This window comes from Denticeps clupeoides, chromosome 16, assembly GCF_900700375.1.
Source record: "Denticeps clupeoides chromosome 16, fDenClu1.1, whole genome shotgun sequence".
NCBI lineage: Eukaryota > Metazoa > Chordata > Actinopteri > Clupeiformes > Denticipitidae > Denticeps > Denticeps clupeoides.
The window spans coordinates 1,319,060-1,336,885 of record NC_041722.1 but is presented as its reverse complement, the minus strand read 5'-3'; the positions used below and the strand labels follow the sequence as shown (position 1 = coordinate 1,336,885).

General features: G+C 38.7%; 3 protein-coding genes across 3 annotated transcripts in view; all 3 read left to right on the top strand.

Annotated features, from left to right (window-relative positions):
• Positions 1-4,637: 4,637 nt before the first annotated feature.
• Positions 4,638-9,848, top strand: nqo1 (NAD(P)H dehydrogenase, quinone 1). The gene is made up of 6 exons (XM_028956613.1): positions 4,638-6,542; positions 7,204-7,368; positions 7,486-7,616; positions 7,843-7,956; positions 8,394-8,495; positions 8,900-9,848. The coding sequence occupies exons 1-6, from the start codon at positions 6,539-6,541 to the stop codon at positions 9,206-9,208; spliced, it is 825 nt and encodes a 274-aa protein (XP_028812446.1). The 5' UTR covers positions 4,638-6,538; the 3' UTR covers positions 9,209-9,848.
• Positions 9,849-10,445: 597 nt separating this feature from the next.
• Positions 10,446-11,840, top strand: LOC114765539 (gamma-aminobutyric acid receptor-associated protein-like 2). The gene is made up of 4 exons (XM_028955689.1): positions 10,446-10,614; positions 11,094-11,149; positions 11,239-11,411; positions 11,493-11,840. The coding sequence occupies exons 1-4, from the start codon at positions 10,581-10,583 to the stop codon at positions 11,656-11,658; spliced, it is 429 nt and encodes a 142-aa protein (XP_028811522.1). The 5' UTR covers positions 10,446-10,580; the 3' UTR covers positions 11,659-11,840.
• A 1,968-nt stretch (positions 11,841-13,808) lies between these two features.
• Positions 13,809-17,826, top strand: part of kiaa0895l — a 10,566-nt gene continuing 6,548 nt past the window's right edge. Inside the window, 4 exon segments of the mRNA XM_028955688.1 lie at positions 13,809-13,943; positions 14,634-15,404; positions 15,478-15,621; positions 16,371-16,503. Of these exon segments, the coding sequence (XP_028811521.1) occupies positions 13,941-13,943; positions 14,634-15,404; positions 15,478-15,621; positions 16,371-16,503 (1,051 nt within the window). The 5' untranslated portion in view covers positions 13,809-13,940.

Below are 17,826 nucleotides of genomic sequence, written 5' to 3'. Positions count from 1 at the left end.
TAGTGCAAGGGAGGTGAATCGCATACAGCTATAGCCATTCCAACAGGCTAGCCTGAGCTCTTCGACACACTGCGAGATCATAACCCTAGACAGAAATTAAATGTACTTGGTAACTTCCACTTAAACTCCTCCCTTGCATCATATATAGGTGAATCTGGTGGTGGGTTCTTTAAAATGTCATCATGGTAAAAACAAGTTTAGTGGGAGTGTTACACAAATATATACCCATTTCAATTTATTTTTTACCAGTGAAACCAATATAACATCTCCATTCACAAATATACATTTCTGACATTCAAAAACAAAACAAATCAGTGACCAATATAGCCACCTTTCTTTGCAAGGACACTCAAAAGCCTGCCATCCATGGATTCTGTCAGTGTTTTGTTCACAATTAACATTGCGTGCAGCAGCAACCACAGCCTCCCAGACACTGTTCAAAGAGGTGTACTGTTTTCCCTCCTTGTAAATCTCACATTTGATGATGGACCACAGGTTCTCAATGGGGTTCAGATCAGGTGAACAAGGAGGCCATGTAATTAGTTTTTCTTCTTTTATACCCTTTCTTGCCAGCCACGCTGTGGAGTACTTGGACGCGTGTGATGGAGCATTGTCCTGCATGAAAATAATGTTTTTCTTGAAGAACGCAGACTTCCTGTACCACTGCTTGAAGGTGTATTCCAGAAACTGGCAGTAGGACTGGGAGTTGAGCTTGACTCCATCCTCATCCCGAAAAGGCCCCACAAGCTCATCTTTGATGATACCAGCCCAAACCAGTACTCCACCTCGCTGGCATCTGAGTCGGACTGGAGCTCTCCGCCCTTTACCAATCCAGCCACGGGCCCATCCATCTGGCCCATCAAGACTCACTCTCATTTCATCAGTCCATAAAACCTTAGAAAAATCAGTCTTGAGATATTTCTTGGCCCAGTCTTGACGTTTCAGCTTGTGTGTCTTGTTCAGTGGTGGTCATCTTTCAGCCTTTCTTACCTTGGCCATGTCTCTGAGTATTGCACACCTTGTGCTTTTGGGCACTCCAGTGATGTTGCAGCTCTGAAATATGGCCAAACTGGTGGCAAGTGGCATCTTGGCAGCTGCACGCTTGACTTTTCTCAGTTCATGGGCATGGTTTTTCCCCACACACTTCTTGGGACCCTGTTGACTATTTGAATGAAACGCTTGATTGTTCGATGATCACGCTTCAGAAGCTTTGCAATTTTAAGAGTACTGCATCCCTCTGCAAGATATCTCACTATTTTTGACTTTTCTGAGCCCGTCAAGTCCTTCTTTTTACCCATTTTGCTAAAGGAAAGGAAGTTGCCTAATAGTTATGCACACCTGATATAGGGTGTTGATGTCATTAGACCACACCCCTTCTAATTACAGAGATGCACATCACCTAATATGCTTAATTGGTAGTAGGCTTTCGAGCCTATACAGCTTGGAGTAAGACAACATGCATGAAGAGGATGATGTGGACAAAATACTCATTTGCCAAATAATTCTGCACTCCCTGTATACACACACACACAGTCATAGGCTCTGCTTTCTTAATGGGACTAAGAATTAATAAATTATTTGGATGTGGAAGAGGTTTGCTTTTTTTTGTTTTCTCACATTTTTAAAAAAGTACACTCCTTCATGGAAACTGTTCGGACAGGGTGGCGAAAATGGCAAAATTGGTTTAAGAGTTATTTGAGGAAAACAATGGTTTGAGACGTCTAGACTGGGAAGTGAACATAAAATTTACACTGTCTGGCACTGACAAATGAGGGCAGTGGTGGCGTAGAAGCTAAGGACTTGTTACGTTAATGTTGCATAATAAATTTTGAAATCAAGGTGCCCCTGGTACTGTCACATGGTACTGTCCCCACACACTGCTCCCAGTGCACTGTGTGCATGACTTTGCATGTTCCTATATGGCACATAAAACAAACTGCTCCCTGTAAGTTTAATCACATAAAAGAATATAAATACATCAGTGGGATGATTGCAAAAGTAATAGGAAAACCATCTAATATGGCAGGAAAAATGAGTGGAGTCTTGGCGGATCAGATTTTGAACTTTTCAGTAATGAGTCTGCTTCCTTACCTTCTAGACCACCACTACCCCAGTGATTCATTGTACTGTCTCAAGTGGCCTGAACTCAACCCAATACTGTAACTCATCTGCTTAGACTGAGACTATACTCAGACTACTTATTTTAAACAAATGATGTTCAAAAGACTACTTTTTTTACTTTATTTTACCTGCTTGTGATGGTCTGGCACCTACCCTGCACCTTTGAAAAAACTTTGGGGATTGGTTCCACCCTATTTCAATTCAGCAGTGACAAATACAAATATTTAGTAAGTTGCACAATGGTGGTTATCAGACAAGAATTGTTTAAGTCAGTAATTAATGTGGCAAAAGTTTGGAGTATATTTGTTTATTGGGTGTTCCATAGGGTTTCCTCCCTTTAACATTGGAGCACAATCAGGGCAGCAATTTATTTAACCTAATTTGTTAACCTCTTTGTCACAACCTAGGGGGAAGGGAATGATGGATACAGAGGGTAGGGAAAAGGAAAACATAAAGCGCAAGGAAACCACCATGCCACGCGCTGAAGGCAGTACCCAATCGGTACTGCCTCTGCAGCTCCCTGCTGCTCTCTTGTGACATTGTTGGACGGGTTGATCCACAAGTCGCCCAGGATAGTCCTCGTGACTCAGCGCATTCCTGTATGGCACATAAAACAGACAACACTCAAACACTGCATGCCTCCAGATCAATAGGGACAACAGATGCAGGGAACCTTCAGGCTGTGTGTTGGAGAATTGCTCTCCCCATCCCTGACGCTGCCTGGTTAAATCAAACCACAATCATGCAGGTGGAATCAGCGTCAGTTGTTTAATCAGGACTCCAAATGTCCAAGGGGGAAGCTAAACCTCTTCACATGCAGTTTCACATCCTCAGTTTCACAGAGGATGCAGGTTAGAATGAAATATTCAATCTCAGTATTTAGTTAAATTATGAAACAGTGACCATTAAATGTTTGACTTGCATATGCTCATTAAATAAAGTTGCTTTGTCATTCCTTATAGTAGATAAAACTGTATGCGTTTGAAGGTGTGGTGTGAAAAATTCCTGAAAGTTTTTATTAGTGAGTGCATTAAACAGTGAGAAAACAATACCGTGTAGTAGTTTTCAACTTGTGTTTCCACAAGGTGCTCTGTGCCTCTAGAACATGCCACAGGCAGTTCTTATCACCCTTCTCCAAACAGGATGGATAATAAAATGGGTTTAGCAACAATAAATCGTTTGTTCTCAAGTTTCTGTTTGACTTGTTTTATGTCACATTCATTGCCTTGGAACACTTGTAGTTGCCATTTGCTGTATAGGAATATAACTGACAAATTTTGTATTTAGATTTCAATGTGAAGTATACTAGTGCATCTCTTTTATTTTACATTTCTTTTTTCACATGAAAAAATGTATTGACAATCCATGTCAGATGTTGACACCAAGGATTTTGAAGCTCTGGACTACCTCTACTTCTCTCCTCCGAACATGATGGTGACCACCATGACTCTCCTTCCTGAAATCTAGGATTACACATCATCAGCAATCATGCCTTTGTGATCAATTTTACTTAATATTATGACTGAAATTCACATTTAATCCTCTCTGGATTATTTTTTGGATCAAATGTATCCAAATTCACTCACAAATGTTTGAACAACATAAAAGTTTGATCCAGTGAGATTGGATTCTGCTATCTGATCTGACTTTAGAATCCCTTTTTTCCCTTTGAACAAATCGTTTTCAATATGAAACCCAATCTGTTATATGAAATCTAACTGGATTACCATTTGAGCAACTGGCCCCAGAGACTCATAACTCTTGATTGCCAGACCTACCTGTCCCAACAATTTGACACAACCATCAAATTTGAAATGAGCTCATATTGTGAAAATCATTGCTTATTTTACTATGTTCTGTTGTGCGAACAAAATATTGGCTCATGTGACTTGAAAGTCTTTTAAATGTAAATGATTTTTACACATTTACAAAAATTCAGTTGTTGGCACTACACTCTACACTGGAGATTAATAGTGTAAAACACACCTGTGTTAAAAAATTCATGTGATAAAAGCTGGTCATATTACCACTGAGCTGCTCAAATATTAACTGAACAGGTTGTGACTTTGTCTTCTTAGATTGTATTTGTGTATCTGCTACAATTGAACTTTGTTCCTGAGCAATGTCCTCAACACAGACCAACAACACTACACAATTATACCATTGCCCACTTGACAACCCTTCTAATGCAATAGTTAGACTCTGGGAGTCATATACAAAATACAGATGATTTTGTTCTCCCATGTATTCCATGGTACGAATTCCATGCTAATGCAATATTTTTTTTTCTTTTACTACAGTGTTGGACAGAAATTGTGTTCTGCATTGCAGGCACACATAGTAGTACAGTAACTGTATGCTTGCAGTCTTGCTTGTGTACAGTACTTTTATTGCAGTTGTTACAATTTGAAAAAAAAGTTGCAAAAGGCTGGGTGACAGTGGCATATTTTTGAGCCATCTCCTGTCACTTAACACATTAATCAGGTCTTTTTGAGCTGTTAGGCACTAGAGAACATTTCATCTTTAAAAAATATTGATTTGGATGTGGACATTATTGGATGTGGACACAATTCACTTGTCCTGTATAGCTGAAAACCGTCATACCTGATATTTGAAAACTTACCATTAACAATGTTAGACCATTGACTGGTCAGACCAGTTTGGTGATCTCTGTTGTGCAAATTCCTCAACAGACTCAATCGGACATGTTTCTCATGCAAGTCACGGCTAAGAGTCCTGTATAAGACATATATCAATTATGTTTTGAAGAAACAGAAAACACTACACACAAACAAACATTAAAATTTTTATGCAACCAGACTATTACATTGAAACAGAATAATATTTCATTTTAATATCAGCAATTGTACAAATTCAATAAAACTATAGATAGATAGATTAACTAAGGTTTTAAAAAAAAAACAAAGAAAGTAAAAACTAAATGAAATATAAAGTCTAGAATGTTTAGAATTTTAAGTAAGCAGAGGGTTTAAGTCAGCTAAGATGATGATTGAGTGAAAAAGTAAATAGGAGTGATATTTCACATAGTTATTGTACATGTGCCGAGAAGGGTCTTCTTGGCCATCGCAGTTGTATTGACAATCCATGTCAGATGTTGACACCAAGGATTTTGAAGCTCTGGACTACCTCTACCGTCTCTCCTCCGAACATGATGGTGACCACCATGACTCTCCTTCCTGAAATCTAGGATTACACATCATCAGCAATCATGCCTTTGTGATCAATTTTACTTAATATTATGACTGAAATTTACATTTAATCCTCTCTGGATTATTTTTTGGATCAAATGTATCCAAATTCACTCACAAATGTTTGAACAACATAAAAGTTTGATCCAGTGAGATTGGATTATGCTATCTGATCTGACTTTAGAATCCCTTTTTTCCCTTTGAACAAATCGTTTTCAATATGAAACCCAATCTGTTATATGAAATCTAACTGGATTACCATTTGAGCAACTGGCCTCAGACTCATAACTCTCCAGACCTACCTGTCCCAACAATTTGACACAACCATCAAATTTGAAATGAGCTCATATTGTGAAAATCATTGCTTATTTTACTATGTTCTGTTGTGCGAACAAAATATTGGCTCATGTGACTTGAAAGTCTTTCAAATGTAAATGATTTTTACACGTTTACAAAAATTCAGTTGTTGGCACTACACTCTACACTGGATATTAATAGTGTAAAACACACCTGTATTAAAAAAATCATGTAATAAAAGAGCTGGTCATATTACCACTGAGCTGCTCAAATATTAACTGAACAGGTTGTGACTTTGTCTTCTTAGATTGTATTTGTGTATCTGCTACAATTGAACTTTGTTCCAGAGCAATGTCCTCAACACAGACCAACAACACTACACAATTATACCATTGCCCACTTGACAACCCTTCTAATGCAATAGTTAGACTCTGGGAGTCATATACAAAATACAGATGATTTTGTTCTCCCATGTATTCCATGGTACGAATTCCATGCTAATGCAATATATTTTTTTTTTTTACTACAGTGTTAGACAGAAATTGTGTTCTGCAGTGCAGGCACACATAGTTGTACAGTAACTGTATGCTTGCAGTACTTTTATTGCAGTTGTTACAATTTTTGTAAGGCACTAGAGAACATTTCATCTTTAAAAAATATTGATTTGGATGTGGACATTATTGGATGTGGACACAATTCACAATTCACTATAGCTGAAAACCGTCATACCTGACATTGACTGGTCAGACCAGTTTTGTGCAAATTCCTCAACAGACTCAATCGGACATGTTTCTCATGCAAGTCATGGCTAAAAGTCCTGTATAAGAGCACAGCAGTCTGGCTGGAGCCAGACACAGAAGTTCACCTCCTCTGCAACTGAACTGCAGCTTACTTCTGGCCAAGAGTAAACAATGGGTGAGTTGTTAGCAATTTCATGTTTACCAGCTAAATGTATGTTTTGGTTTCTCTTTGCATATAATAACTTGCAGTAATTGATATTGTGTTATTTGCTAGATTAAATGCAGTTGTATGCCCTTTTATGTTTTGTACAGCACTTTGATATTGTGTTATTTGCTAGATTAAATGCAGTTGTATGCCCTTTTATGTTTTGTACAGCACTTTGGTGCTGTTCTAGTGCTCTATAAATAAACTTGACTTGACTTATATGTTATGTAATACACCATGCTTGTAAAACAATTGTCTATTATGCAGTATCCAAACTATTATGTTTGTGTTTCTCCCTTTGTATGCCCTTTTATGTTTTGTACAGCACTTTGATATTGTGTTATTTGCTAGATTAAATGCAGTTGTATGCCCTTTTATGTTTTGTACAGCACTTTGGTGCTGTTCTAGTGCTCTATAAATAAACTTGACTTGACTTAAATGTTATGTAATACACCATGCTTGTAAAACAATTGTCTATTATGCAGTATCCAAACTATTATGTTTGTGTTTCTCTTATATGATGAGCCAAATTAGTTCAGAGATACATTTATACGTAATTTAAGTTGGCATGCAAACAATCTGCTTTTTCCCAATCTGTTGTTTTCTGTCTTCTCTTTCTAAACTGATACAGGAAAGACAGTGCTTATTGTTTATGCTCACCAATGCCCAAGATCCTTCAACGCTGCAGCATGTAGCACAGCTGTTCAGGCTCTGAAGGACAGAGGTTGTAAGGTTTATATATCTGACCTGTATGCCATGAACTTCAAGCCCACTGCAACAGCAGAGGACATCAAAGGTTTCTGTCATTCAATCAGACCACCCAGTTCATAATGTCTCAAATTCTGTCAACCTGTTTTACAGTTTTGGGGATGAATGCAAATGCAGGTCTTTACAAATGATTCACTTTTGCCAGGAGATCTGAAAAATCCTGAACACTTTGATTATGGAGATGAAACCATGGCTGCATGGAAAGAAGGCAGACTTTCTGAAGACATCACAGCTGAGCAGCAAAAAGTGAAAGAGGCGGATTTAATTATTTTCCAGGTTCCTTCCATTTTCATTCTGTTATTAAAATGAAAGCCCCAAATACATCAACAATACTGTCAAAAGGACTTCACAGCCATTCTTTAGATTTCATCAAATAACGTTATGATGAAATACATTCATAGTAGTTTTAAGTATACAGGAAATTTTCAGACATACACTCACATTCCTAAAGATACATTTTTGTAAAAATTATGTTCTTCTGATTTTGTGTTTCTCTTTGCAGTTCCCCCTGTACTGGTTTAATGTCCCAGCCATCCTGAAAGGTTGGATTGACAGAGTTTTTGCTCAAGGTTTTGCCTTTTCACTTCAAAATATGTATGACAATGGCATCTTCAAGGTAATTTTTACAGAAACATTCTTTAAGCTGATGTCGGAATACAATTTTGGCATGTGGGATATTTCCAGTATGATTCCAAACAGATCCCAAGCCTTAGATGAAGGGTAATCTAAAATATGAATTCTTAAATGCTAACATTTCATTTGACAAGTGGCATACAGCTGCATTTTTCTAAAACTGCTACTTGTTTTATAATGTTTTGTTGATCAAGAACACAATGTGCTCAGCAACACCTCATTTAAAACACACAATTCCTGCAACAGCAAGACACACAGGGGCACATGGCAGGGAAATGAGCAAAGGAAACTCAATTCTGTGTGCTATTAGACACAATTTCTCACAATTTTGGTGAAATTCAAACCATAAAGGAACTGAAATCACAAAGACTTTCATTTGCCCTGCGGTGATTGTCAGTGAAACATGAATTTTTTTCACAGGCAAAGAAAGCTATACTGTCTTTTACCACTGAAGGCATGGAGTCTATGTACCTTCCTGATGGCATCAATGGTGACATTAATGTGACACTGTGGCCTCTGCAGGTAAGATGTTGCACAGCACATTGTTTGGATTTTGGTATGGTCTTAGTCTGTTTAGTCTGTTAAGTTTTGTGCTCAGACTTTGGGCTGCATTTAAATGAGCAATAATAAATTACCAGTAATTTTTAGATTTTTGCCTGAGGTCATTTTCCCACATTGGGATTGCAGGGAAATTATAGCCAATCCCAAAAAGCACTGGGTGCAAGGGAGAAAGGGGACTGTTTTTTTTTTTTGTACATACTTATACTTACAATGTCATTTTGTCCCAAATCAAAAGCTGAAACAGCATCTGCTAGGATAGCCGCTGCCCTAATATGGAAGAAAAATACAAACTAATTTTGACTTGTTCATATGATTGGTTTGAAAGAAAGACATTATTTGTGTTTCTCTGTTTTATATGCTTGCAGAACGGAGTCCTTAACTTCTGTGGATTCCAGGTCCTTGCCCCTCAGATCTTCTGGGCAGTTGCACACTCTCCGCCAGAAGTGAGAACAGCCATGCTGGATTCATGGAGAGAGAGGTTGATGGACATATGGACTGAGAAGCCTTTGACCTTTGCATCCACAAATCTCTTTAATCTCACCTTCCCAGGAGGTTTCCGTCTTCATCCTGAGGCTAAGGAGAAATTAAACGCTCTGCCATATGGCATCACCACTGCACACCATCTAGGCAAACCTGTGCCTCCAAATAACCAGACCAAAGTATCTGAAAAATAAATTTTGTGCATAGGAAGTGTCTTGATGCCTATAGAATGATAAATCAACTTCAGACTATTATAAATACATTCTGCATTCATATACAATTATGTGAAATATCCTACCTGTTCAAATTACACAAAAACAACAATCAGTACTCTATGATAAAATCTTAAATGGAACAAATATGAATTCAAATATACATTTAAATAAAGTCTATTTTGAATCGTCAATAGAAGTCTCCTCCAAAAAATTCCTTTTTATGTATGTGCTAGGAAAATTAATTTGTGTGACCTACTATGGCAAATCTTAATGTACTGTTATTATTAAAGTACAGATACTCTTAAACCTTTACACACATCATCAAGTAATAGCTGGAAAATAGCCAAGAAAATCCATGGCACATGTTGAAGGCCCTTCAGTCCATAAACAACTACTTCTCCACCTGCCTGTGATGGTGAAGCGTCCCTTCATGATGCACTGAATGATTTCTGTTCATGGTTCAAGAGACCAAACAGCTCAACAGTGAGGAAGACCACCTCTCTTCCTCTGTTTTATAGAGAGATTGTTTATTGTCAATATAGTTATGTATAACAAAATTCTGGCGAAAGTCTTTTTCTTTTCTGTTTAAAACAAAACATCCAAAACAGTAGTGAATTATATACAGTGTCTGCTGTGAAAATATTTTATTAAAATGTGTGTATACTTGAGCATATGTAAACGTAGTATTGTGTAGTATGTGTGGTATCCAGAGGTAAAACATATCTGTTTATGCCTCCATATGAGTATATTAATTTATTTTATGTTAGCGTTCTTGTAGACTGGATAGGGATCCAAACAGCCTGGGTGACTTGTGTTTTTAACGCTTCATAATACTGTTGTTCAGCATAATGTTGTTTTTATTTCTCAAGACAATATTATTATTATATCTTAATATATCTGTGTTTGCTCTTTTGCACATAATAGATAATATACTTTTTCTCTAGCTATGGCTATTTTTGCACAAAAAAACAGTATTGCTATACTCTTTTGTCAGCTGCATTAGAGTGGTGCCCTATCTTGCACTGTTGAATTTGCACATGTAGTCTGAGGTCAGCATTTAAGTAGCCTTATGTTGATTTTTTTTTGTAGTGGTTTATTGGAAGACTTGTTTCAATATGTACTGTGTAGATGGTTAGAATGACACTGAAATCCTATTTGACATGACTAGAGAAGACTTGGACGCCCCCTTAGTGTCTCCCTCCATGGTTCGCCCCATTGTGACGTCACTTTTTGGGTTCGTCGGTGTTAAGCAGAGCGTGTATTGCTAATTCCACACTGGATTTTTTTTGTGTTGGGTTTACGGTTCACACTCATTTTAGTGAAAAGTTAAGAACGCGGCAAAGCAGCCAAAATGAAATGGATGTTTAAAGAGGACCATTCTCTCGGTGAGCTTTGAATTGAGACTGTTAGTAAAGCTTTACGTCAAGAAACCCTAGGCCAAGTACAGTGCAACTACATCTGTGTCTTTAAATAAAATATATAATAAATCACATACGTAAATATGTAGACATGCTGACATAGCCGAGGATGGTAGTTGGTAGCTGCTTTAGATTATGCGATCTTGTATATTATCCTGCAATGATACCACTGGCCACAATGTTCAAATATAGGAGCTGATATATCTCCCATAATGCATTGGTGATCCCATTTACTGAGGTTTGCTTCTCGTTTGTCGTCCATTTTTCTAAACGAGTCTTGATGACATTATGTAAGGTGGCCACGGCACGTTTTCTCATGAAACCACCCTAGTGGGTGGTGATCAGAGAGCAGGTGGAAGCTAGCTCTCTCTGTGGAGATCGTCCAGAGCATGAACTTTATCACCCATCTCTTGATCTCTTCCTCTGGTACTTTCATTCATCCACAGAACATCGGTGTGTTGAATCAGCCAAAATTCGCAACAAGTACCCTGACAGGGTGCCGGTGAGTCTTAAACACCATATAATCTTTTGCAGATTGGAGTGTTTTTGTTTGAGACAAATGCTTTGTGTTTGTGTTATCCATGGTTCTAGGTGATTGTGGAGAAAGTGTCAGATTCACAGATTGTAGACATTGATAAGAGGAAGTACCTGGTTCCTGCTGACATCACCGTGGCACAGTTCATGTGGATCATTAGGAAGCGTATCCAGCTGCCCTCAGAAAAGGCCATTTTCCTGTTTGTGGACAAGACTGTGCCTCAATCCAGGTAGAAGTCAGTCGGCTTGAATCAGTACATGAACATGTACTATTCACCACCTCTCTCTGACACACTTGTTTTCCTATACAGCATCACAATGGGACAGCTCTATGAGAAAGAGAAGGATGACGACGGCTTTTTGTATGTGGCCTACAGTGGCGAAAATACTTTTGGCATTTTAGAAATCCTCGGACTGCACCTTTGGACCACGGTCACTTCTTTCCCTCAAACTCTCCCACCTCACTCATTTAAATAATTTGTGTTCTCAAATTGCCATATTATGCTGTACAGTTTACTTTTATTTTGTCAGTTTTTTTTACAGCAGAATCGATACAAAATATTATTTATTGTTTTTTGACCTCCTTTGATGATATTTACAGAATGGAAAAATGAAATACTCTTATAACCTAAAATGTAAATAAAAATGATTTAACACTGGTTCATCTCATTATGGTTGTTTTTGCTATGAATGTATCTTGACAGGAGAGTTATTGAAAGTTGCACCTCCCAACAAGTTAAATGGCAATTTCTCTTTGAGGTGTTTTGTTCAGCTAGGGAACTTTTCATTTAAATAAAGAGGGCCATGGTGCTTCAGTCACACTGTGGACTGGTTCTGTTAGATGGCTGAACCTACCCTGGTGGGGTTTAAATTGTCACAACATATTTTCAGTACAGTGTATTTGTGAACATTCTAGGGCAAAGTATGACAATGCTAATGGGTAGTGGTGGCCTAGTGGGTAAAGGAGCAGTCTCGTAACTGAAAGGGGTTACAGGTTTCAAGTCCCGAATTGCCATGGTTCTGCTGAGGTCACCTTGAGCAAGATAATGCCCACACACTGCTCCCTGGGGTTGTTTTGCTGCTTCAGGACCTAGAAGGCTTGCTGTGATAGATGGAACCATGAATTCTACTGTCTACCAAAAAATCCTGGAGGAGAATGTCTGGCCATCTGTTCATCAACTGAAGCTGAAGCAATCTTGGGTGCTGCAGCAGGGCAATGACTCAAAACACACCAGCAAATCCACCTCTGAATGGCTGAAGAAAAACAAAATGAAGACATTGGAGTGGCCTAGTCAAAGTCCTGACCTGAATCCTAGTGAGATGTTGTGGCATGACCTTAAAAAGGCGGTTCATGCTAGAAAACCCTCAAATAAAGCAGAATTACAACAAAAATTCCTACAGAGCGCTGTAAAAGACTCGTTGCAAGTTATCGCAAACGCTTGATTGCAGTTGTTGCTGCTAAGGGTGTCCCAACCAGTTATTAGGTTCAGGGGGCAATTACTTTTTCACACAGGGCCATGTAGGTTTGGAGAGAGAGAGAGAGAGATATATATATATATATTGATGATCAGAAACATTTTGTGTGACAAACATGCAAAAGAATAAGAAATCAGGAAGGGGGCAAATAGTTTTTCACACCACTGTTCTCACCAGCAGATAATGTTTATATGTTCTCAATTCAAGGTTTCCCAGTGAATTATAGCATAAAACAGGGTGTCTGCTATCCTGGCTGTCCACAACCCTTTTGACTGGTTTTCCTTTCTTGGCCTGCTTGTAATAGGTTCTGACCACTGTAGATAACTCACAGGAGGACACAGTCACCTAATCATTTACAATTTTCTGCTAATGAAACATAAAATAGGTGGTAGTAGCCTAGTGGGTAACACACATGTCTATGAACCAGGTTAAAATCCCACTTACTACCATTGTGTCCGTGAGCAAAACATTTAACCCTAAGTTGCTCCAGGGGAACTGTCCATGTAACTACTGATTGTAAGTTACTTTGGATAAGGGCATCTGATATACGCTGTAAATGCACTGACAGCATTTGCAGGCTCACTCTACCCTGGAAGGGTGTCCCTCTCTGTATCACTCCTTCCCATGGTTTCTTCCTTTCTTTTTTCTCTCCTAGAAGAGAGTTTTTCCTTGTGTGCAGAAGGGTCAACTGTGGGGGGGTGTATGTTATTTTGGGCTATATAAGAAATAAATGTTTTTGTTGTTAAATAAAATATTAACTTGTCTAATACATCCCACCGGCTGCCAGATGGCATTGCAATGAGATAATCAACAGATTTAAAAAGTAAAATCAATGATTGTAGATATTATATAATAATTTCACTGATTGAATTATATATATTTACATGAGGTATTCCTTTACATATACAGCATTTATCTGTAATATCTTTTTCTAAGATACATAGACGTCTACGTAATGCAACACTCATTCAGAAGACATTCATACAGAAGAAAATGTGTAAGTTATCCTCGCAGTGAAAAACAGACGGACCGGCTGAACAGACCCTTCACGGGAGAGCGGCGTGCGTGGAATGCGTGATGACGCAACAGCGTACCGCCAGACTGTCACTGGTCCGCGCCGCAGCGTGCCAGCGCGTTACTTTCCAACGCCGCACTGGGTTCATTCCGCGTCATCGACTGTACCGTTACACGCACCGCTCCCAACCGGAAGTAGATGATAGCCAATACTATAAAGGCGCTATTAGAGCATTCCGATCGTATTGATCGTTTTGTCAGAACGATGCATGGTGAGTTAATCTTGATTTATTTACGCAGGAAATGCCACAATATGGTCACGTGAGCAGAAAGCGACATTTGTTATAAGATTAAGTTCTGTTGGTTTTATTGTCTTAACACCTTGTGTCTATTTGCAAGCATTCTCGTGAATTTTATTGTAATTTAAAGAAAAAACTGAAGACACAGTGCACGACGTTGGGTTTTGTAATGTTAATGTTCATAGTAATGTTCGTAGTCCGCTTCTGCAGCGCCTTCATCAGACACACAGCAAATAAATAATGGTCAGAAAATAAATGAATCTAGCTTCGATTACTCCATTGCCACCTTTTTTTATAACAAGGTATAGACCATTCATTTTCGTTTGAACATACTTATTTAGATTATCTTTAGATTAACAGATAATCAATTTAGAGTGATTATCTGGTAGATATTTTTATGGCAAATTAATAGTAATCAAAAATAATTAAAAACATATAATCCATTTAACTAACTTTATATAACAAGTGTAAACGTAAGTAACAGTGTAATGCAAACCACTCACGTTAAAGCATACTATATGAATATTCAAGTTTGGCTAGGTTGTAACTGCTAGTTAAGTATATTTCTATAGTGATGCAAATAAACTGTTTTATTATATCAGCAGCAAATAGCCTCCATCTAATGATAAGCTTTTGACAAAGTCTTATATGTTCTATTGCCAGGTTTACATCGTTGATGTGGCAATGGTGCTTGACTTGGGTGAGAACTGCATGGAGCTGGTCGAAGGGGAGGAGAACAAAACAGATGCGTTAGAGCCAGACGTCCAGACTGACAGGAGTACCAGACATCCCAGAACCAGAGCCTGCAGCAGCAGCATCACTGAGAGAAACAGGCTCGCCAAAAATGCACAGCAGCAGTCAGAGGTGTACACCAGACCTGGCCCTGCTATGGTGACAGATCACAATGCTGTGGCTGTTGAAGCTGGGGGCTGCCAGGCCAAAGCTAAGAACAGTCTCGGAACAGGACAAAGAATGGAAAACCGCAAGCTGCTGAGTGCAGAGGTCAACTTGGCAAATCTTAGAATGCCCTCTGCAAGGAGAATCCTGCAGCCACCGTGGCGCAGTGGCGTTCCATCTCCCCCGGTCCGTAGTCTGACTGGCGCCAGCCCGGGACCTGCAGGGTGGATGAGACGAAGTGAAAGCACCTGCACTGTCAACTCTGTGCGCCCAGTCACAAGGAGGTGCATGCGGCCTGCCACCTCACTACCCCACATTGCTCGACTGGGTGGGGGCAAGACAATGGCCTCTCCTTCTTCCTCAGTACCTCGTGTCCCATGCCTGCTGGTGGCATTGCGACCCATAAACCTAGAGGAGGAACGTCAGGCTTTCTTCCAGTCAGACTACCACTATGAACCCCAGTTTAAATACTCCTCTCCAGAACCGAGTAGTGTGCTGGAAAAATACAGAGAAGGGTCTGGCCTCTTCCTTGCTCAGGTACACTGCACTTCTCAGTCACTGTGTCTTTGGGCTTCTGTTCACTCTGCACTTAAACCTCTTCCTGTTTCAGGCAGTGGGGATCCTGGAATGTGTCTTGACGAAATTTGGCTCATATGAGAATTTTGAAGAGGTCACAGGTGGTAAAGTGCTGCCCAAGAGCCGTGTGTGGACAGCAGTACGCAAATACCTGCAGAAGGAAGGTTGTGTGGGTGAGGTGAGAAGATGTAACCCTTTTAAAATATTTTTTTTTCGTTTAACTTGCACAAATCAAATAAAAGTCTAGCAACAGATGTGTGCAAAACTGGGAGTGGTTAGTTACTCTTTCTTTAGGTCAAGGATTTATGATTTTTTAAAATATTCATTATGTTCTCAACAAGAAGCAATATGGACAGGCAAATGTTATGCAAATATTTTTGCATGAAAAATAATTAAATAGCACAGACACTTTGGCAAGGTATGGGAATGACAAATCTGTAGATGAAATGTTTAGTCTGTTAGCATTGCCAGTTAGTGAATGTTCACATGGAAGCCAGCTGATCTGTAACACTGACTAGATTTCTGGCATCATATTTCATCATAGAATATCTTGGTGTTGCACCCTTTTCTGGGAGTTCCACCCTTTTTGTTCTTGCACTATTAAGAAACGTCCACTGGACATTTATACAGGCAAAATCATAAAACACTGTCTATCTATGTATTTATTAGTTGTTAGCATTGTAGGTGGCTGGAAGAAGCAGAAACATTAGCTGCTAAAACACATAAATATTTAGTTAAAATAAAACAATGCAATTTTACAGGATAACAGAATGCTACAAAAAAAAACACACACCCTAAAATGCCACATCTGCCAATTTGAGTGTCTACAGTTAGCCAGTTGAGTGTCTTTAAGTTAGCAGTGTTCTAATGTTTTAGGCTTCCATTTTTGTTCCTTCAGCTTAATTGTAGCTGGCTTCTCATCCTCAGGTTGTGGTTTGTCTCTCAGAGGAGCTGCTGTCCCAGGCAGTGATGATGGTAGAGAGCTGTCGTCCAACGCTCACCATTAACCTGTCTGGAGCTCGGCAGCACTGGTTGGAGGGGATGCTGAGACATGAGATAGGTACATTCTCACCATCTTTCAATGATTAGATATTGTAAAACAAGAGCAGTGACTTTTAATCATATAAATTGTCAAGAGAGGGCTAAGCTTTTTACAAATAGTTGTCACTGTGGCATCTGCTTTCAGCAGATAATGGTAGGGTTGGATGATTTTTTCCTTCATGTAAATGTTTGCATCCCATCACTTTGAAGTAGCAAAAGGAGTAAAAACTAAAATATGTATTTGTCTAATTAAAAGCAATATTTAAAGCACTGTTGTTTTTTTTTTTTTTAGTTTTTTTTAATTCCAAAGTAAGAAACATTATCAAAAAGTATATTAAAATAATATGACTGTGAAATAACTAAAATAACATTGGCACAATGGTTTGCATCAACTGTTAATTAATACTTTATATTTCAATTGTACCAGATCCTTGCCTGCCTTCTTCTAATTTATCCACACATTTTGGTAAAACTTTCTTTTTAAGCCATTTTCCAGTTGACTTTGTGCTTTGGATTACTGTCTGGTAAGATCAACTGCCACTTTAACTTTTAGATTTTATAGCTTTGCTATAATATATGGTTCTGCCTTCTTTCATACTTTATTGTTACATCCCAGGGAGACGTGGGATTTAGAGATACGTGAAAAAGGGGAGAGGTTTTGAATGATGTGTTTTACAGATTTTATTATACATTAAACAAAAAACAATTTAGGTGAAACCCAAACAAAAACTACACAGTGGCACAAAATTCTCTGCTGGCTGTAGGTGTGGACATGACAGTGTGGTCCTCTCCTTTTTGCCATCCTTTGCCCCACATGTAAACAAAATACAGCCATCTTATGCCTTGTTTCAGGCAAATCACAATCCAAAATGGGGGGAGTCAATCGTGCTTACACCACCTATAATCCTGCAAGAAACACAGGGAAAGACAGAGAGACAGGGAAAAAGACACAATACCACAATGGGACGTTGTATTATGCAGAGCTCAAGTTATTGATACAAACATACACTCCCAATGCATCAATGAGACTTCACTGTATTAGACAGTAAATGGTCTTCCTCTTCATAGAGGCATTTGAGAATGTTAATCAAACTGTAATGAGATTTTTTTTCAACAAAACATTCAAGACTTTTACAGATGGCACTTCACTATAGACCAGGTTTCTGCAGGTTCAAGGAAGCCACATTTGAAAACTTTTTAAGACCTTTTTTAAGGCCACTTTCATCAAATTTCAAATCTTTTTATCAGGGTCTTCAACTACATTTGCCCAAGGGCCAGAGTTTTTTCTTGGCAGACACTGTGAGGGCCAGATGCCTTCTAAAATATAATATTGTATTATCTT

Bases quoted from the DNA above. Each gene is read 5' to 3' on its own strand.
- LOC114765539 (XM_028955689.1), top strand. From the start codon at position 10,581: ATGAAATGGATGTTTAAAGAGGACCATTCTCTCG. The intron at 10,615-11,093 runs GTGAGCTTTGAA...ATTCATCCACAG, and splicing joins TAAAGAGGACCATTCTCTCG to AACATCGGTGTGTTGAATCA. The intron at 11,150-11,238 runs GTGAGTCTTAAA...CCATGGTTCTAG, and splicing joins AGTACCCTGACAGGGTGCCG to GTGATTGTGGAGAAAGTGTC.
- nqo1 (XM_028956613.1), top strand. The intron at 7,617-7,842 runs GTTCCTTCCATT...TTCTCTTTGCAG, and splicing joins CGGATTTAATTATTTTCCAG to TTCCCCCTGTACTGGTTTAA. The intron at 7,957-8,393 runs GTAATTTTTACA...TTTTTTTCACAG, and splicing joins ATGACAATGGCATCTTCAAG to GCAAAGAAAGCTATACTGTC.